Source organism: Triturus cristatus, chromosome 3_1, assembly GCF_964204655.1.
Source record: "Triturus cristatus chromosome 3_1, aTriCri1.1, whole genome shotgun sequence".
Classification (NCBI taxonomy): Eukaryota; Metazoa; Chordata; class Amphibia; order Caudata; family Salamandridae; genus Triturus; species Triturus cristatus.
This window is the reverse complement of record NC_140583.1, coordinates 863,263,367-863,285,957: the sequence shown is the minus strand read 5'-3', so window position 1 is coordinate 863,285,957 and position 22,591 is coordinate 863,263,367. Positions and strand designations below refer to the sequence as shown.

Sequence of the window (22,591 nt, the reverse complement as noted above, 5' to 3'; positions counted from 1 at the left end):
AGTAGAAGCATGTCTGAAACAGAACATTCCTATTCTCAGCCAGAAAAGGAGAGTATGGCTGTAGTGTGACCTGCAAACATTTACATGTGTTTCTATGTGGAAAATGTTACACTGTCATCACTGACCACCAGGCCTTGCTCACTATTTTTGGAAACCCAAAAGCTAAGATGCCTCCTCGTATCAAGTGGCAAGGGCTGCGACTGTATGACTATGTGATTGTACACAAGCCGGGCAAAAGATCAAAACCCAACAGATCACTTTTCAAGAGTGTCTCTTCCCCGGTCCGCAACAGTTCAACATCCAAAGCGGCTGAAGAGTACCTCAACTTAATTGTGTGGTTCAGCATGCCAGTAGCTCTATCCATTGAACAGATTATTGCTGCTACCAATGCAGGTAAAGACATGCTCAAACTCAAAAACCTAATTACAACAATCTTGGAAAATAAGTAGTCGACCCTTTGCTGATGATGTTGAATTCCAAAAGTACAGGTTGAGCTCTGCCTGTCACCCAAGAAGGTATAATATTGAGAGGCTCGATAATTGTCAAACCTGCCATCCTGAGACAGCAAGTAATTGAACTGGCTCATGAAGGACATCATGGCATTGTAGCCACCAAGAGGGCCCGAAGAGACCGAGTGTGGATCCTTCATCTAGATGAACTAGTTGAGAAAGAGCTGAAAGCGTGCCAGATTTGTAACTGTTTATCCCCCAAGGTGACACAGCATCCATGGACAATGTCTGACCTTCCTGCTCAGGCTTGGGAGAGAATTGCAGTTGACTTCTTTGGGCCTCTAGGAAATTGACATCACCTCATTGTAGTCATTGATGAATATTTTTTTATTTTTTTGGGTGAAATACTTATCATCAACAACACATGACAAAGTCATCAAGCGGCTTGTTGACATAGTTGTAGCATGGGGCATCCCCGCAATTTTTAAACCTGATAATGACCTGCCTTTCAATAGCAAAGGGTTCAAGGAGTTTCGTGTTCAACTCAATGTCCAGCATCAAAAGAGTACACCTCTCTGGCCCCAAGCCAATGGTGTTGATTGATTCAACGGCACAGTCAAGAGGGTAACTCAATGAGCATCAGTAGAAGGAATCAATCTAAATCAAGCCATGAGTCCAGCCCTTCATGCATATTGATCAACTCCTCACTCCACAACCAGTGAGAGTCCTGCCACTTTGCTATTCTGAAGAGCCATCAAAACTAAACTACCTCAATGGACATCGTACCGATCGATGAATGACGAAAAGGTTCTTGTCACGGGTCACTTCTCAAAAGTGCAAGATGATAACATATGCTGATCAGCGCAAATGCACCGAGGAAACAGTATTTGACAAAGGGGACTGGGTCCTCGTCAAACAGAAAAGGAAGAGGAAAACGGACTTTGATGTCGACCCTTTGAGGGTTTGTAACGTGCAAAGGACACTTGGTGACAGCGCTTCACCCCAGAAAGTCCATCACACAGGACTCATCACACTTTAAACACCTACCGCGATGTTCATTAGCTCCTGAGATCACCAGTGAGGTGCCCGCCTACTTGTCCAGGTGAAGCATCTGAACAGATGCTATCAGTGCCTGATCAAGGTTCCCTCAATTACCTCATACCACCGGATATGGCTGACCAGTGCAAGCGCCTCTACTGCTTGTTGAGGAACTATAATGCTAATTCCGTCTATACTTTTTATTTAACAAAGACCGAGATGTAGGGGTGTGATATTAAGCACGCTAGGACCCTTGCGGTTCTCGACAGACTCTAAACAGGAATTATGTAACCTGTTGGGAGGTGTTAAGGTGTAGTTATGAAAGGTATGATGCAATGCATGCAGTGTGTAGTTGTATTCTGAGGAATAAATATATGTTCACTTGCATGCTCCCAAGCTGGGGAAGACGCTACAGCCATTAAATTGAATCCCAGAAGGAGCAGCTCAGCCATATGTTCTTCAGAGATCTATGACATCAGAACAATTAATTGAGTAATCATTATCATTATTATTGTTAGGGCTATGGCAATCATGTGTGACTACAAAAAGAATACTAATTCTTAAAAATTGAAACAGTCTGAAAGATCTTTACATTTCGAAACTAGAAAGTACCCTTGTAATATAATTATCATATTGCCTTTAAGCCAAAAAATATGGTCCCAGATTAGTTCGCCACCAGACACGTTTCAGGTACAAAAGGAATGTCTGTGTAGAGCATCGCCTTCATTGAGGGCACACACAGACAGACATGAAATTAAGTAATATTTCCAAAAGATTAAGGAGTTTGTTAATCTATTGCCTCATTAATTATTTAAATTAAACCAAAAAAGACACATGCAAAAAGGCCATGGATTCACTTGACATGCTTAAGTTATGGAATATCTTTTCCACAACATATACCATGTTATTATTGTGGCAGCTAATGGAGTATATACTAGTACTACAGACAAATACAAATGTGGCTAAACAGAGAGCAGGACCTGTTCCAACACTCAGACCAGGGACGGGTGCATTTGCATCCGGTTAAAAAAAACATGTAAGACTCCGGGGCAGGTATGACTAGTCTGAAAGAAAAGCTTTTCTCTCAGAAGGCCATCACTAACAGTGGAATTTCACACTTTGCTGTTTAGACTTCAGAGCCTTGTTTGCATAGGGGCTGGAAGTGCCGCAGCCCCTCAGAATAACATGATGGAGCTTAGATGGTAAATGAGCAATAAAGATGCTTTTGTATTTTGATTTTATATTGTCACATTTGCTGTGGCTCAAAGACAGAGGTCAAATGTCAGGTGGGGTCTTCTGACAAATTTCTGCTTATTCACATGGATAATTATGCTAACTTTCCTTTCTCCAACTAGAAAGTAAGAATATTTTGTAAAGTGAGCTATGTGACAATCTTGCTGGTATACAGGGAGTGAGATAGTAGAGGACATAGGATGTATATTTTGTTTCCCAACACAAAACAACATTGAAATACCAGTAGATGAACCCTACAAACATTTCAAACGTTATCAGCAATTATAAAAGTACAAATGAAGCACACTGTTTTGCAGTTCTGGAGTGTTATGGAAACAGAGGTTTTAATACGATCAAAAGAAATCGAGACTTTACTTGATGATGGTGATGTGCAAATAAAAAATATCCACTGACACCCAACACATTATATATTGTGTGTGCCTTAAATAGTTTTATCAGTAAAACTGCACGTCTGTGCAAATTTAGTGGTCAATTCAATGTAGAATGTACGGTCTGTAAACGACAGTATGCAACCACACCTTGCATTAGTAATATACATGCAAACGTGTGCTCCAAAAGTCACCACTAGCTACATACCCACCCTTACTACTTTCCTGCTTAATGGGTGTGACTCATTTGCTACCTTGTTCTTTGTGTGACGCTTGGATTTTTCACAATCCACCGGTCTTTGCTAATGCAACATTGATGACAGTACCTAGACTCTGAAAATCGTTCCAGAGCCACTGCTTGGTCGGTAACATGGGAGAACGAAGATAAAACATGCATCGCTTGACCCTGGCAAGTTTGCTGAATATTACAAAACACGGATATGTTTGCTCTTGCCGTGACGCAGGGGTTCTGCATTTCGCACCCTCTGTGGTTGCATAGAGGTTGCTCCAGCTTTTCTTCCACCCAACCATCAGAGGCTCCAGGCTTGATGATCAATAGAGGACTGGAAAGTGGGTATACAGAGGTCTCTTTCCACTATGTTACCCTGCTTACAACAGGGGACTATCAGCGAGCTTTGGAGAGGTGAACAAGATCAGAGCTTGGAAGAGGGTCATACTGCACTTGACACAGGATGACAAGGTAAAGAAAGATCCTTACCCAGACACAGAATGTGCTACTGCTGGTATGTAAGTAAGCCAAAAGACCTTCGCCCATTTGAAACCAAGCAGAGCTCCTACCAGCAGCAGAAAATCAACAGGAATGCAAGGTCAAAGCTATTCTGGAGCTCTGTAATTCTTTACAGCTAAACATCCTACTGTCTTCCACATTACTACACATTACCTTTGCATGTTTTTGCTACATTGAATCGTCATCTACACTAAAACAACATTTAATTCACGTTTCTGTATTTTACAACAAAGCACATTTCATGTTGCAAACATATCCCCCAAAAGAAACTCCTTGAAAATGAGTTAAAAGGTATCACATTTGCAGAGTTTAGCGAAGTGAATCATGTCCATTTACGTGTTGATTTTCTTCAAACTTTTCTGTATCAACACGATGCACAGTGCATTTCCAACAAATCAAATTTTTCGATCCACATTGTCTTGTCACAGAAACAAACTGACCAAGAAAAGACACTACTTGATCATAACTTTGATTGAACTTAAGTATTTTAAATCGGTATTTTATAGCAGTCTCCGGGTGATGCTGCGGAAACCACGACAGGGGAGCGGGATAGTCGTGTGCTGCACCCCAATCGACAAATGCAGTATTTTCTTTCTGCACACACCACAACTGGATACGAAAGCATCACTAAACTCTTACATCAAGAAGGAGAGTTTGCCTCAAAATTAAAATGATTCAAGGATTTTCCTTCAGACTATTAAGCCTGATGTTTATTGCTTGAACTGGTGTGACTCCCGTTTCAGCTGGAAGATTATTAGGAGTTCTTTGGTACCTCAAGAACACTTAACTTTTTTGGTAGGGGCTAATCACACATGAAAAGAAAAAAAAAAAGATTGGAACCCTTACACTTTGACATTGACTATGGAGGCCATCTTACATGGGAAGGGTTTAATGCTGACTGGTGAAAAATCAAAATGCGAAGATAAAAACTACCATCATTTTACAAAAGTCCAGCAAAGAAGAGGATAGAAGATAAAGCTTTTTTTAAATTCAAATTTGTGTTATAACTTTATTTTTCTATATGTAACATACCTTAACAGCATGGCAAGCATATTACAGTAGCTGCCAGCACAGGCTGAGAACAGCAACTAAAGAAATATAGAAAGGGCTAAAACTGAAGCTCTTTGTCTTAGAAATCGAAGATGGCTGTCGTCCTAAAAGGGGGAAGTTTCACATTGAGCACTACACATTATTATCAAAATAGAAAGATAAAACACTATCATTTTATGGATATCAAAAAAATACTGCAGAAAAACGTCCTCTTTATAGAAAAATAATATTAATATTAAAACCTCAGTTCTCTGTATGTGAAATAAGCATAACAGTTGCCTTAAAGTCCGGATGGAGAAGACGTTTCTGAGTTCCACTTGGAAGGAGGGTGAGGCAGAGCAGTAGCAGTAACTGGTGTCCGCCCACTGACCTACAGACAAGAAGGGGCACGAATGCAGTCAACCAAGGGAAGCCCATGCCTAGAAAATCCAGGCATAGCTGAACTTCAGAAACTAATGTGAACTTCAAGCACATTAAGAAAAAGTGTGTGACATGGAGAGAACGAAATAAAAGAGACACTGGCCCATCAGCCCTGTCGCTGAAGTGGATTGTGCATTTTTTCTGCAGCTGTGCACATGCAAAATGACGTCAGTCACTCTGGGCATAGTCAACAATTTAGGTGGGCTCACCCATAGCCCCCCGCTACGTGCTGCTGTGGAGTGAAGGAGAAGATGAAAGGCAGAGTAATGGAAGAAGAGGGCAGACTGATAGCCCCTATATAATTGTGTATAGGCATGTCTTTTTAAGATTTTTTTTCAAAATAAATTTTTTTTAAAGGTCGTGGCTAATCCAACACCTAAAGCATAGCTGCTTATGTATTCCTCTTTATCAGGCCTGGTGTTCAAACACAGTGGAATTGAGGATACATGAAGGTGAAGATGTAATGATCAGGATATGGTATATTTTCAGTCAGAGGACTCAAATGCCGGGGTCATTGTTAATAAATATCTGAGCTGGGTAAAAAGGGGACTTTTAGCATTTGTAGTTTCTGGTTTTATAGTTTATGCAAATACTCAAAGCATGTATGGATATGAAAATCACGAAAAGGTGGAACAATGCTCAATTTTCATCAGTGTGGTGTTACATGCCAGAATGCCAGAACTGTGATCTGTCCAAGGAAACCTTGACAATTCTGAAATGTCCCATAGATGTATGGATGCAATTTGAGATAATGTTGCATTGGACATAATCTGCCGCATGCCTGTGATTAGTTTTTTTTCAACTTTGCAGTTGCTCTCGTGAACTTTTTTGTTTGGCAGAAGGGCAGCTGTTCTCGTGGTAGAGAGTGTCTAAGCATTAGTTATCAAAATTCTGAAATACATTTTCATATGTAACCGAATATAAGCCTAAATACCTACGGGTTCAATGTAGTTTTGAAAAGGTTGGTTTGAAGTTTAGCAAACTGGCTTTATTATATTATCCTCATGTTAAACTGCTAGATAGTTTCCAGACTGATTAAAAAGTTTGGTCACGGGGAGAGTCTGGATTGGAGAGGAGAACTAATGGCTATTCAAATGTCATATTCAACCATGCTGAAATCTACAACCAGTACATCACCTTTTCAGTGCTGAGAAGTAGGATTCGTTGTCCTCATGTATTGCTCCATTTGATTAGCAAATTCACTATGACCAATAAATGGTTTGAAAGCTCAGAATTCAAAAGGAGAGTAATGAAAGTGAAAAAATAAATAAAAGTTACCTAAAGTTGTGTTTAAATTCCCTGATGCTAGAATTCTGTTAAAGCTGTATTATGGCAAAGCTTGGTATTTCAGCAAACCTGCCTCAGGTGGTGAAGGTTTTGGTGGGAAGAACATTGCTGATAATAAATTAGCAATAGCTTTGTGGTCGAATCCTGTAGTGATGTTGTTTGGGAAAAGGACATATGGGTGGCACATTGAGGTTGTCATAGATAGCTTGCTGTATTTGATTCATATTTAGGTCAGCAATCCCTGTGCTGCAACCTAGTTGTCGATATTTTACAATCCACTCCAAAAAGTTGTAGGGAACAAAAGGGAGATTCCTTAATACCGCAATGACACCTATTAGTCAGAAGTAATGTGCGTCAGGTATGAAGGCTAAGAATAATAACACTTTCAAGACAAATCACCAAGACATGGAGAAAGATGGAAGCCCAAAAAAAAATGGGTTACAGAAGTACAAAGAGGCTGAAAAGGTCCAGATTTAGGGCTGATGAGAATTTAAATTGTAATGAAAAACAGATGTAAGGAACAGAAGATTACAAAGTGGAATATACCAGAACTGAGAAAAGATTTTTGCAACAGATTCAAGTCCTAATAAAAATCCTTCTACTTTTCAGAACCAGGATTCCCTTGAATCACATTAGCTAAAAACCACAGGCTGGTGAGTTTTTACAATAATTGTTATATTGGGGGAATACTGTCAGATAAAGTTAATAAAATGTGTTCCAATCAGTAAATTATAGTCTGTACACACTACTAACTACAAAGGTAAAAGTGCTGAAAGTGCTTAACAGTTCCCTGTGACCTACCAAAAAAACTGCAAATCGACTTTTAAACCAGGCCATCATCATTAATTAGCAGCCATTACGTCCACATATGTAATTTAAAATTGCTCACCCATCTTTTGTTGTGTCTGCTACCCCTGCCAGCAGTTGCACAGTCTTTGGATTAAAATGCTGATCTGTATGCAGACCGAGGTATTTCTGCACGAAGTCTGATGGGGTCATGTAACTCTCTCCATCTTTCTCAACACTGGCATACTGAAAGAAACATTAAAAACATGAACCAGCAAATCCGTCTAAATCAATGTTAAAAACAAAATTAGTATTTTTTAGGTTCAGCCTAGAGACAGATTTAGCTGTTTTGCCAGCCTCATGTTTCTCCACAAATATCATAATAAAAAGGTATACATATATCTATACATAGAGAGGCTATTGATCAGCCCTCTTCATCCATTGGCCTGTTCAGGTGTCATTTACTTTTTGCTTCCACCCATCACAACATACATCATTGGGCAGTAGGTCAGCTGAATTGAGCTCTGGGTCTCTTCACGGTCAATGGTGACATTTTGTTCTTGTGCATGTGCATATCCACCTAGAAAGTGGTACACTACAGTGCCAGGTGAGGGCATTAATCTCTGATTTTATTTTTATTTTCATATCATGTTTTTTTCATTTAATTTTGTGATTGGTCATTCACTTACTTTTGTTTGCAAACATATACATATGAATCATATATTACACACACATATATAACATATATCTACATATGTGTGTGCATATATATACACACATACACACCCATATAATATATATACACTCATATGGTAAATTATCATATGTAGATTGATAATATTATATAATTTATATTATATCTATATTATATAGTATATAATATATTACATTACATGGTATACCAAATATAGCATAATGAATATTGCATAACATAATAACATATAATGACTATAAGGAAGAGATTTTTGTTTCACTAACAACTTTGGCGCCATTTGAAGAATCTGGAAAAAAAAAGTTCCCCAACCTCTGCTCTTCATGGAACGTTTCGCTATTTCACAGGTTAATACTGGCAATAAACTGCTCTCCGATACAAAAAAATGGCCAAACGGACTTACACCAAATATAACAAAAAAATTAGATCTTTGCTCAGTAAGTGTGCTGTGCTTTTTAGGTCTCTTTGAGACATGTTGTAGTCAGAATATGGGTTTTATGCTCTGCCCAGTGCTTCTGGTTGGTTGATTGGCCTGCCTTTTAGAAATTCCTTTACTGTGGTTGGTCAATAGTGTCCCACAAGACGAGACTGACAGCAATTGAGACACTACTGAGCAACAAAGAATTGGACACCATCACTCCAGTGCACTTTATCATGAACTGTGCCCGATTAGCTATGAAGGAGAATTTCTTCTGCTTTGAAGAAACTTTGTACCTACAAACATCGGGTACTTCCATGGACAGCGTTTTTGCACCTAGTCTAGCTCTATGTGCACCTCTTTGAACAAGAGCAGATCTTGACAGACAATAACCCCTACAGGACCCACATCCTCATGTGGAAGCGCTATATCGATGACATTTTTGTCATCTGGCGGGGTGAACCAGACAAAATCATCGATTTCCATCAGTGGATCAACACCAAGAACGATTTCCTGAATTTCACATTTGAATTCAGCAACATCAGCCTCCTGTTTCTAGACATACGGATCGAGCCTGCAGGAGCTGGACTAGGAACCAAGCTATTTAAAAAAAAAACAATGGCATGGAACTCTCTCTTGTCATACAAAAGTCACCATCCCAAGTCGCTTCGCGACAATCTGCCTTATGGGCAATTTTTGCGAATCAGGAGGAATTGTTTCTCCAGGGAGAAATCTGAGGAATACACAAAGAAGATCTCAACCCAATTAAGAGAGAGGGATTACCCTCCACAACTGATTCAACACTCATTAAAAAGAGCAGGAAATAACAACAGAGATGCACTGGTCAAGATCGCTCCACCTAAAGAACCTCTTTCGAGGATCACTTGTGACAACACCTTTTGCACAGTTTCCAACCAGATTAAGAAGAGCATTCACAAGAATTGGAAAATCCCAATTATAAGAGATTCTTCCATTCCAGAACCTTTGTTTTCTTTTAAAAGGAGCACCAACCGAGGGATCGGTTAGTCCACACCAGACCCAAATACAAAAGACCTGCAACCCAAGATACGCTCTGGGGATTACCGGCTGTCAAGGGCCATTTTCTGTGCAGTTTGTGTGGGGCATACAACATACATACAACCTCTATTGACATTGGTACCAGTAGACCTTGGACGCTAGCACACCACACCAATTGCAACAGTGAAAGACTAATCTATCTGATAACCTGCCCCTGCAGACTCCGTTACGTGGGCATGACCACGCGGAAGATCAAAACCAGGATAATGGAACATAAAAGTAACATACGCTGCAGAAAACAGTCCACCAAACTCACGAACCATTTCCTGGAAAAAGTACATGCTGCAGAAGATTTGCGATGGACAGTGCTTGGCCAACCATACATTTCCACGCACATATCTGAAAAAAACGGGTTTTTATTTCTGAGAGAACAACGATGGATGCACAAGTTACATTGCGACACTGACGGCTTGAATAACGCAATCCCATGGACAGCACTGTAGGAGACATAAAACATGAGATGTCACTTTCAAAACACCACTCTTAAACAGCTAGATTCATTTCCACTCTGCCATACAGGTGCTATCCTTCATCGGTATCAACTTCTTAAACCTCAACTCTGGGTATAATTGTCCTCTTTTATAGAGAGACGATCGCTATATCCATCACTGCCCAAGCAGTCTCCACTGCAGAGAATATGTTATCTTGGGATATATATTTATAGGTTATTCCATAGGGCCTGGGATTGTTGCATAATGATGACTCTTGCTATAGTGTCAGGAATTGGGGAGGTGAGGTATCCCTTCCACATGGCCATTGAACCACATCTCCCAGAATTATTTCAATGAACACTAGGGGGGGTCATTATGATAGTGGGCGGATCGCCACCGCCCTTATGGCGGTGGCGACCCGCCCCCCCAAAATCTACCGCCCGCATAACTTTTCCCCCCGCCACATTACGATGGTGGGGGGGAGCCCGGTGGATGGGAAGACCGTCCGCCGGTTTTCTGCCGGTAGGCAATCCGCCCGATTGCCTACTGGGCGGAAAAGCTCAGGAATAAGGCACCACCATCCATATTATCATCATGGCGGTGAATTGCCTTTCCATGGCAGAGACTCCGCCATGGAAAGGCATGCGCTTTTGTCTTTGGGGGCCCGTTGTAGGCCCCCAGGCTGTTCAGGGGGGTGCACATGGGGGGTACCTATGGTACCCCTCTGCATTTGCATGCACAAGGTGGCAGGCACCGCGCTGTCCCTGTCAAGTTGTGCATTCAAATGCACAACATGCATTTTTCACATTGAGGCAGGGGCTGCTTGCAGCACCGCCCACCACAATGTTTAAAATGCAGGATGCCACTTGCGGGACTGCCGCGACAATGACCGGCGGTCCCGTTTCCCGATACTGTGTAGGCCCCTAGGTGTCCAGAGGAGTGATTGCATCCGTCTTCTAAAATAAAAGGCATAAAACAATAAATGACAGAATATCCTTTCATAAGTGGATTTATTGTGATGGTTCTCCACTTGCAGAGGCAATAGATCTGAAACTGCGATCACGAGGGCTAAAATGGCAATGATAACTTTTGCTGAATAGATCATATGTCGATAGTATACTCAACTACATTTACCATGAACACGGGGCGCTTAGAGACGAAGCCATGACATCATACGTAAACACTGGCCGGATCAGGCTACGTGTAGCCCTTCCAATCGGTTACTGCCTTCCAATTGCAGCTTGTTGCCACCCGGAGTACCGACGGAAAGGTAGGGAGCCCACAAGAGCCCGCTTCGAGATCATGTGGGGCAATGTTTACGTTTTCCTCGTTGCGCTCACAAGAGCCCATTACAAGATTTTGTGGGGCAATGTATAAGCTTTCCTTGTTGCACTCCACGCTGCGCTATTCAGGGGAAAGGGGCCCAGAAAAGCCCTTGCTGTGATCCTATAAAGCAGCATTTATACCTTCCACTCTGCGCACCACATGGGGTTAGTTTTCTCAAAGATGCTCTAAAGAGCGATATTGACAATTGATTACAGATTCCTATAGCGTCCGCACCGGTAATTCTGACTGACTTGCGGTTGTTTTTTGGTGCCTGGTAGCCTGCAGGTCACAATAAATACATGACCAGGGCTCATTCTAATTGTAATTTAAATGGCGATTGTGAGATCTATATGCCACATCCCTATATATGTGTGTTGCCTGCTTTAACATGCATTCCTTGTCTCCTATTCCTTGTACTGCACAGCCTTGTCTCATCAAGACTTGACAGGCTCCTTAATAAGTTCCTCATATTTTTCTAAAATCTCTTGGCTTTATGCAGTGTGCTATATTAAGTTACTTATGGGAGGACTTTCTACTTATAGATCAGTGTTATCATCCACTGTGCAGCGCTCCAGGCAGTACATCTGAGTTTGCAGTTTTTAATGTGATCATTCTTCCTTAAACATGTATAACTAAGGTTATGTGTCTATATAAGTGTTGGTTGACTTATAAATGTGTGACATGTTCTTTTCAGAGCTGTGCCCCTTTCCTGAGCTGCTGCCAGGTTAAGGTGAGGCCTATTATTCGTATGAGATGGGTAAGCAACTTGTTCATTGTAATGATTGTCATAACAGTAAACCAGTGACGGCAGAAATATACTGCACTGTTTTTTGCAAACATAAAATACCAGACATGTTCAGAGTTGCATGTTTGAATGATTTTTCCTGTTGCTTGTATTTTTCATACAGGTACGCCCAGTAAATCATCCACGCAATCAGTGTTGTATTAACCTTTATTTTTCTTAATCTTATCATTATTATTTTTCCCTCTTCACATTCTGTTAAGCAGTAGCATAACTAGGTCCTGACGAAAGCCGCGACACCTATCTGGGTCTATAGGCTGAAACATGTAGACCTGTCTGCGTCCATCACCTACAGTTATAAATTACCACTGCCGGTGCTCTGTTTTTAATCCTGGCCCAAGGAACAAGTCAATAAAGTAATTTCTTTTGCACCTGGTAGCTAGTTTTAACATCACTACCCTCACAGTTTATATATATTTTTTGCGCTGTGCCCTCTACCCAACCTGATATCTTCCTTCTCATTGCAGGATTTAGTATATCCTAAAGATTAGGAATGAAACATCCCTGAGCTCCTCCCTCTCAGAGAGGGGGTTGTAGCCCGTGGCGGGACTAGGTTTTCCCATCACTAGGAGAATCCCAATGATGAAGCATGCCACCTACGGTGTGTGAGGGATTTCGTTCTAACAAAGGGATCTCCCCACAAGCTACATGAGATAATATCTGGTTCTTCGCTGTTTGGTAATCTAGATCCACGGGTTCTTTCAGTGTTTATCATTAATTGTTTGGGGAACCAACCCTTGCAGGTCTTTAAATTTCACTTGGACCCCCTCCCTCTATTTTTGTGTGTGTACAGCAATGACATAAACAATACATTGTTGCAGACATTACAGGACTCAGGGACATGGTCCTTTCATCCTAAAACATAATTAAAAAATGTATAAAGGGGTGGGGTGAGCACCCTTACCTTGTGACCCTTGGCTGGTCACGAAATGGACAACATGTTGTGGCAGCCATTACAGGACCATGTGATATGGTTCTCATTGAACTGCATTGTAGTGAATGTCAGGTTTTTAGGGTCGCAAAAAGATCACATATAAAGAGTGATAACAGACTAAATTCACAATCTAAATCGTATTTCTTTTGGTCTTCTACTCATCTTAGGAATTCTGGTGAGTTTTCAGGTGATTTTACCCTGTGAAAAATGCTGAATCTGCTGGGATTTGAGGAATCATGTTTGAAAGAAAAGTGCTCCAGAAGCCAAATTGAGAGCACATTAGTATGTTATTCTGAATAAAACATATACTTCCAACAGCAGCCTGCCAGTTGATTCCCTAGTATTTTACTGCAGCATCACCACAATATTCTAAAAAACAGCTAGAGCGCTAACATACTGCATTTATGACAGATGTATGGCACACTCGAGCGCCATCTTGATAGAATCAAAGCTGTAAAAATGAAAGCATTTCCTTGAGTAACAAACTAAATACGGTGGTTCATTTTGTTTTAGAAATTACAGTTAGCGCTATACAAAGCTAAAGTGAGGACACATTTATTAGGAGTTCTCAAATATCTTCCTCGCCCATTTCAGTAAAACATTCTGACATGCAAAGCGAAAAATATACTTTCAACCCCAGAAGCAATCTGTGAGTTAGTAATCAACTGCAGTACCATCACATGATCAACTATAGCACTAGCATTTTGTATTCAAGACAAAAGTGAGGCATCCCGGAATACCACTTTGTTGTAATATGAACTGTTGAATTTAAAGCCTTTCCTGGGCCACCTCAAGTAAATGTACATTGACAAGGTAATGCAGGAATGAAACCAGTGGGCTACAATGGGTAGGATTTTAGTAATTTGAGAAATAATGCATTTTAAAGGAGCTAAAATAGTTAAAGATAGATATGTCTGCATAAGTAAAGAATCCTCTTTACAGATCTGTTTACCCAGCTTAACAGCTCCCTCATTTTAAAAAGAGAAACTCTTTGTTGGACCAATATACATATACATTTTCTGAAAAAAACAAAGGTGAAAGTGACGGTATAGTTAGCTTAGGTACCACGACCTTTACTTTTTTTTTTGTTTTTAAATACAGTTACAGTGATATTTTAGTTAAGTGTTGGAATGAGATACTAGCTAATGTTAATAACCCAAAACCCACTGAAAAAGTTTAGTGAACTAACTATACCTTGCACCACCATTATGCATTCCTTATGACCTCACATATTACATCACTCATGACATGTTAAATGACACCACTGATGACATCACTCATGACATCTCAGTCATAACCTCCAACCACACCATGCATCCAATCCGAATCAAGAATTTGACTCAGTGGTTGGACTTCATGCAAAGTCATTCATCCAACCCTCTGCAAGCATCAAACCACTACTGCACACAATTTCAGTCAAATGTAGACACATTTCACAAAGTGCTTAGCCTGTGGCTAGAGTATGCATCCACCCACCCCCCACACAAGCAGCCAAACCACACCATGCACCGATTTCAGACGTACACCGTGGAGGTTGTCTGTAAATCCTGATGAGCACCAGACATCCTATTCCATCCTTACAGCCTAGTATTAACACCTTTTGTTTGTGCATCGTTTGCAGCATGTAAAGCTCCTTCCTAATGAACAGTGCTGCGTCCTACATGCCAATCAGTTACTTTTTTCTCCAAATAAAAGAGATAATTCTAATTTGTCAGTGTGATTTTTATTTAGAACATATTTTCTTTAAGGATTAATTACGTTTTTGTTGTACTTGAAGAATAAAACTAACATTTAAAAAAAATTTAACAAAGTCAATAGGTAGGGCATTTGTGGTGTAAAGCTTTAGTGTGGGTATCCTAAAGTAGTGTCTAGTTCATGGGTACTCGCAAACATTTTCCCCGGGGCCAAAATATGTGGTCTGTGAAGTGACAGAGGGCCACACTGATGCTAGTGGGGTAAAGTTGGGCCAGGGGGGACGGGTGGGGTATTGGGGGTGGATGGTTCATTGGCAGTAAGGTGGGTGTAGGGAAAGCGAAGCATATACATCTAGTTGCTGAATTGCACAATGTAAAACCAGAAAAGCTGGGATTAATCACAGCTTCCACACTTTACCAAATTGTGTGTTCCTAGGCAATAGTTTTATTTCACTTTCGCTTCTTTTTCTTCATTATCAAATATACAAGGACCTTGAAATACATGACTTCATAATGTGTGCTATACAAAACTTTCTGTGTTTGATTTAATAAACTATAATGTTTTACTTGTAGAATAGGAACACAGGTCACCCAAAGAGTGCACAGAACAACTAACTTGCCTCTTTAGTTCACTATTGGTATTGTTGTCAGGTTGGGGGGGAAGAATTATTGTTTCTAAATTCATGTTCGAAAATTATAAATTATATATAAACAAAATGTAGCTCAATGCACCAATATCTGATGTACTAAAGTGAAAAGGTTCAGTGTGTTAATTAAATACACTTTCTCAATTTTGAAACGATTTTATCATATTTGTACACTTTTGCTGCAAGATGGCTTTAAAAATGAAGGTGTTCCTAAAGTTAAAAAGGTGTAGGAATCAATAGTTACTTCCTTTCTTTAGCACCACTTAACCTTTAAATAAAATAATTGACTGATTATTTAATATTTTTTGTATGTTACTGCGGAGTCTAGTAAACAGCAGCCCAGTGCTGCTGTTCACCAGGGGGCCACATGGAAAGGGCAGGAGAGCCGCATGAGGCCTTCGGGCCGTACTTTGAGTATTAGTGGTCTAGTTGTTGCTAGATTTTGTAAAGCTGTTTAGTCATCCCATATTTACCTGCTGCTGCTGCACCATTATCCCTCCTTGGGCGCCAGGTCTCTTCTTGCTCTCACACTGCAGCTACATTATAGATGTTTTAATCAGGGCCGGACTGGGAACCAAAACCGGCCCTGGCAAAGTGCTCGGCCGCCCGCCCGGGGATTTGGGGGTGTGGCCGAGCTGTTTGTGAGGGCCGGTTTTTAACGATTTTGTTACATTGGCCGATATTGTAGCTATGGTGCAAAAACGGCCCTTTAACAAAAACGGCCGCCCTGGGGCCCAAACCGGCCCCCACCCCGGCAGCCCAGCGTGGAACTGCCCGGTGGTACGGCCAGTTCGGCCCTGGCTTTAATAGGTGAACCGATATAGAAGAGTCGCTTAAGACTCTTGAACTTTTTTTATCTAACCATTTCCATTCTGCAGCACCCATCCCTCTGCACTGGGTTTAGGTCTGTCTTTGCACTTACACCATGGAAACATTAATAAGAACTGCTAACCAGATGAGCCTAGCTTGTCCATTGCTCCCCCTGCATCAGCACCACAAACTACACAGAATCTATTTGTCTGTCTTTACTTTTAGGCCCGGAGACTGCATATACATGTATCAACAATGAATAGCAAATTTTCGTAGGGAGGAAAAATAATAATGTAATTTGGCTAACAAAATAATGCATTTGAAAGATTTGGTGACCAAACATTCGAATGCGACTTTGAAACAATTGAGCACAACTTTTCTTTAAAATGTCTTGTTTCTGTTCTCCACAGCCTATGTAATTTGTAGGAAGGAATTTCAACCAGCAAAGCTTACAACTGTCACCAATATCTGTCATTACTTGTAATCTGCATGTCAGTACTTTCTTAGAGCATTATACAAATCTCGAACCATAAATTAGGCAATATTCTTGTTAACGACAGTGTCGAGTCTGAGTGGACCACGCGGAGTTGTCCTGTGTGGGAACAGCTGACCGGACGGGCAGGTCAAAGGGCATCAATAGAAGGACATTAACCGCAACTCTGATATGCTTGCAACACCACCATGAGTAAGTGTATTTTTTTAAACTCTAAATCATATGAATGGTTAGGTCTGCATGTAGGAGGCAGGTCAACCGCAACTTTCCATGAGCTAAACTATCTGCCCGGGAAGTCTCAACTAACTAGTCTTCAGGTCAAGAGCTTGAATCCCAGCAAAGCAGACTCCACATTCCCTTCGTCCAAGGTGGGGAAATGGAGTAATACTAAACTGGGTAATAGCACCTGTTTGAAGCATTTCGAAACAGCTTAAGTGCAGTGCCAAGCACTATTAAATTAAACGGGTTTCTACTGAATAGAATGGCTATCCATGGTTTTGTGTTTTTAAAGGTCCCACATGCAAAAGATGCCTCGGGGCTCAGACAAAAGGGGGAGGGGGAGGAGCAAGGGAGGGACTAAAGACATCTGTACTTCTATTTCCTTACAATAAGTGGAGTGAGCCCAGATGTATCGGGCACCTTGTGTTAGTGCTGCCTGTGACGCTGTGTAATGGGGCCAAAGTGGGCTTATAAACCACGAGAACCTTAGACCAAGAAACTTTCAAAGTGCTTTAAAAATACGCAGGGGTTTATTACGTTCGTGTAGGCAAGTTCACTCTAAGAGATGGCACGCTAGTCTGTTTTTTTTCCCTTTCAGATAAACAAAATCCCTAAACGTATCCATTCACAAGGGCTCCACATTATACATGTAAACTTGCTCTGGTAAAAAAAAAAAAAAGCTTTTAGAGAGTACTCTGGAAGGGGGCCAACGTACTTCTCATGAAGTTGGGGCAGGAACGCTCTTTAAACCCACAACTCAACACACAATTATAATGCTGTGTTTGTGGGGACAGGGACATTCTTCACAAAAAAGGCTTGAATTACACTTTAAAGCTTAGACAATGTTTTTATGTCACAAACATTGTCATCAGCCTCCAGTTAGCAGGCACTTGGTACATGGAGGAGTCTAGTAGAGGAATAAAAAGAAAGAAACAGTTCTCGAAAAATGCAATGACATTTTATTAGACAGCAGTCTAAACATGAATGGATCCATTTTAGGGCTGCATTGGTCATTTGTCCGATAGGGCATTTCCACAGGGCTGGAGCCATTAAAAGCTACTTGGTGAAGACCCACAGCTGCTGTCTGTGGTTCGATCACCTTCTCTAGGTCCCATAGGTCAATTGCAGTAGGCGCAGTTGGGGTCCCATGACGGAGACAGATGGGAGGAAGAGAGAGTGAGCGAAGGAGAGATGGGGGCACATCACTGAAGATGTTGCCAGAGCTGCTTTTGATTCCAAGTGGGGCCCATATCCAACTCCTTCAAATGTTCCAGCCACTTTCACCCTCACAGCACACATTCTCTTCATTACATGCTTTAGCCATTTCAGACTCTGATTTTAAGCCTTGCACTGCACTCGGAGGCCAGCTGTGATGTAAATCTGAACATTCCCAATTATGTTCTTCTCAAATAAAGATGTGATTCTAACTCGCTCTCCGACAGTGCCTCCTCCAGTTGACAAGGGCAGAGGAGTGCGGAGGCTAAGCCGCAGGCTTCAACACTACTTAACCGTGTTCTGAACTTCCAGATGTCTAAAGCATTTAATCATTCAGTCTTAAAAATATCTACAAAATCTTGAATTTAGTTTGGCTCAAAAACCTTCTCCTTTTGACACTAGAGCTTTCTACGGCAAAGACTTGTACATACCTGTTGTGTAGTTAAAGACATTCGCCTTTGTGATGCTGCATGTGTTGAAGCGTACACATGAGGAAGTTAAGCGTGTATTTATCCACATAAAAGATAACAGACGCCCACACTCTCAGAAGGACCAGGGCCAACTGATAGGTTGGAACAGCAATGCATCTATAGAACTACATTCCATTAGCAGCCTGGAATAAACCAATATCACAAGGGGTAGGAAGAAGCCACCCTTTTCTTCCTTAGCCTCTCTTCATCTTCACCCTTCCCCCATTAGTTTCCTGTCAATAATCCCTAGTATCATCTTCCTCCTCCAACTATTAGTGGTGATTTCACGTCTTCATAAACTCAGAATATTCAGGTTGTAATCAGTTCTAGAGAACACAAGTCCTGCGTTTACACAATAGCTGTAACATTCAAGCATCATTGGCAGGTACACTTTTTCGGTTAGTTGGGGTTAGAGCTTCCTTGTTTGAGAGTGGAAGTTAGAGGTTCCTTCTTTGACACCTGGCACTAAGTGTGTTAGTCCCCAAGAAGAGAAGATGTACCTTATAAATAAAAGCAGCTCGAAGTCCATTCATCTGCTATTTTTGAACCAGTTATTGCATCCCACAAAGATATGACAATCCGTCCACTGGAAGGACTACTATCCAGAAGAAATCCCCTTTTGTTAAGGATTTTTCATGACAGAATCCTCGGAGATCTAGCTTTGAAAGTTAGAAGGACGAGGGGTCATGATGCGGTTTCATCCACACAATCAGTAGTTACTTTCACCTCATTTTTTACATCTCCTGTAGTTGAACAGTTCTCTGTAGTCTGCTGTTAATTTAAGCCATATCTGCAACTCTGATCGCAGCTCCTCTCTATCAGCCCTTTTCCTCGCGGGTGGTTGTACCATGCATGTTTGTTTGAACTTTCACAGTACTCGGCATAATCGAATAGCTTCTCTCATGAAAGGCTCAGTTGCCTCAGATTGGATTGTGGTAGTCTTTACTTATATTTCGGTAGCCATTCCCATGTTCTCTTGCATCATCGAGTAGGGATCCAGTAGCATTTACCTAAAGGACCTGCATGTTGGCTTTGTGGGTGATAGCGGCGCCCCTACAGGCTTGCACAGCAGAAGATACCTCCCACTGCGGCTTTTAAAGAGCCTGTCTACTTTTACTCCAATTTTCATGTGTAGACTAAGGAGCTAAAATGATGGCACCTCAGTTACATAGTAAGTTCTAAAGTCACCAAAAGGTTTTCTCGCAGTGCAGAAAGTACCACGGTAGCCACAACAGCTTTCCTTTTGGCTGATGCTTGGCGGGTTTCTGGTACATGGTAGCTTATCAGGTTTCTAGTTCTCTCCAGTTTTTGGCTTCAAAGGTGGTATAGCCCGGATACAGACTGCTGAGGGGAGCCACCCTCTACTGTGGCACATTTCCCATCGTGCACCAATACCCTGACAAGCTAGGTCCCTGTATACAAAGCGGCATGGCAGACATGCTCATATTTTTCCTAGCCAATCGCAAAACTTGTCCTAGTCCGTTTCAATTATATCAAACGGATGCAGTTAAGTTAGATGGGTCACTATATTTAACAACGTGAGGCTAGTGGATTTACTGTCCACATTAAAATGTGAAAGTTTCAAAATGGTTGCATATATAACACTACTGGATGCAAACAATTCTCATAATTATGAGTGATCAAGTAAGGCGTCACATTCATTTGTGGTATGGGATGTATGTGCTCCACTAATCATCACAGATATCACAGATATCAAACTTTGCACAGCGCATCAGAAAACAAGGGACAATAGAGTGTAACAAATGTCAATAAGAATAAAGTACCAACGACAAGATGCAGAAATTGACATCCGTATAGGTATTTCGATTAACAAGCAAACAGTTTTAAACGTACATAAAATGAAACAAACAATAAATATTAAAGGGGGAATACATTGTTTTTAAACGTTTTTCGATCTCCAACCGAAATAACACAGAAAACTATACTATTTATTTATAAAGTCTCAGTATTTATTTGTTTAAAAAAAATTGATTAAGGATACCGAGTATGCTTTGAAAGGGAAGGGAAAAAAACACGCATCTGCAACCAAAAGAGCCATTTAAAAACAGGCGCGTTTGTCACGCGAGTAAGTGTTCAACATTCCAAATTGCTGTTTTTCATTGGATTGAAAGAGAACGTGTAAGTGTCCTTATCAGCGTTGACAAATCCTCCCGCGTTAAAGGGTGCAACACCGTCCTAATGTGTGCATTGTTCATCTGTCAAGCATTTCCAGCCGCAGAAAATAATTCTTGAATATTCATGACAAAAATTCCTTTTCATTGGGCTCAGAAAGGGGGTTTTATGCTTTCTGTGTCTAGCAGGTGATTGGGGTGGGGGGGGGCTGCAGGGCCGAGCTCTGTCACCTGCTGCTGCAGCCATGGGACGGGCGAGCGGGGGCAGGCTCCGCCCCACAGCCGTAATCCAGCATCCTATACCACACCACACTGAATAGAGCGCCTAGGCTTTTAGCAAATTCTCAGTTCTAGACATCCTATTTTTGGGACCTTCTTAATGCCCTATTAAAACACTTGAGGCAGCCCAATTAAAATAAACAACGGATTTGTCGTGCATAAACTAAACCTTCCTTAAGATTGTGCCACATGTGTTAAATCCTACAACCAGAATGTAGGTAGACAACATGGTATAAAACGTGAGCTGTGACACTGGACAGATCATCAAATGAAATTGAAGAAGTTTAAAGACCCTGCACAGACAAAAGACAGCAAAAGAAAAATTAAGAATATACGTTGATTTTCAAGGAACTGCTCAATAAGGTCTAAAGTAAGAACACATAAACCGTATTGACTAAGGCTGTAAAACATTCTGCTCTAATTCATTATTTCAACACTTAAATCCAAAAATAAAAAATATCCAAAACCAAAAAAGTTGCGCAGAATCCTTCTTGAAATATAATCGCACGAGATAACACGCAGAAAGGTAAGCATCAAATCGACATAAAAGGTTTTGGTTCAAGAAAAAGTCTAAAGATGATCTGACTACACGAAAGCAAGTAAATCAGAAATACAGAAATATGTTTCAGCAGTACATATTCAGATATAAATAATTCAAATTTCAACAACCCTTCCCAGCCTCAAACATTTTAAAAACAAATTAGATTTTGCTTGTAAGATGATTTGGTGATATTTGGTGGCAGCATGATGTGAACATATATATTTTTCTAGGTACTGACCAGTGGAACCATAACTTCAGAAGCATTACCACTGCTTCTGTTTTCGTACGCGTGAGTTCTCTGGATTGCCATCTCCGCTTTGAGCCAATTTCCCACAAGTGGAGGAAATGATGTGTGCATGGTGCTGAGAACACCTGAAAGGTAAGTGGCCGCAGGCAGAGACATTCGCATGTGCAGTGCAGTTTCTGCACACCGTTTGACATAAGCTGTAATTGTGGTTCTTTCCAGGCCCTTTCAGAATGATAGACTGGAGGGGTGAGGGAGGGTTACGCTAAAATGGACCAAAGCCAATGGAACCTGCAGTAGGGACAGACCCCGTTTGGAGAGGTGAGGGTGAGGTGGACAAATGTCCCAAAAACACAGCTAGACCACTGTGGCTGACATCTCCCGCATTCCCTGAGATATGTCCATTTGCTCTCTCTGAACATGAACAGGGTGGGGTGGTAGGAGCCTGGGGGTGCAGACCAGTTGCTTTTTCAGGCCTCTCTTCCGATAACTCAGTTACTGTGTTTTTTTGGTTGGGGAGCTGGCTCTTAATCATGATTTATACAGGTAAACATCTTGATTTTCTTGTGACAAAACAATCAAAAAACCAAAAAACGATTGAACTAGTCAAAACTCAATATATTGGCGTAACCCACCCTCCCCAAGCTGGAAAATGCATTCCACCCAGCTGCAAAGAATTTGCCTCCTTCTTCACGAAAAAGACGGAACTCCTGAAAACTGACCTACTCAAGGCCCTAATAGCTCAGA

The 22,591-nt window shown here is 41.1% G+C and overlaps 1 protein-coding gene across 1 annotated transcript in view; it reads right to left on the bottom strand.

Annotated features, from left to right (window-relative positions):
- Positions 1–22,591, bottom strand: part of SLC25A12 (solute carrier family 25 member 12) — a 466,840-nt gene that overhangs the window by 353,227 nt on the left and 91,022 nt on the right. The window contains exon 3 of the mRNA XM_085645302.1: positions 7,504–7,646. Coding sequence (XP_085501428.1) covers positions 7,504–7,646 — 143 coding nt within the window. The remainder of the gene's footprint in view (positions 1–7,503; positions 7,647–22,591) is intronic.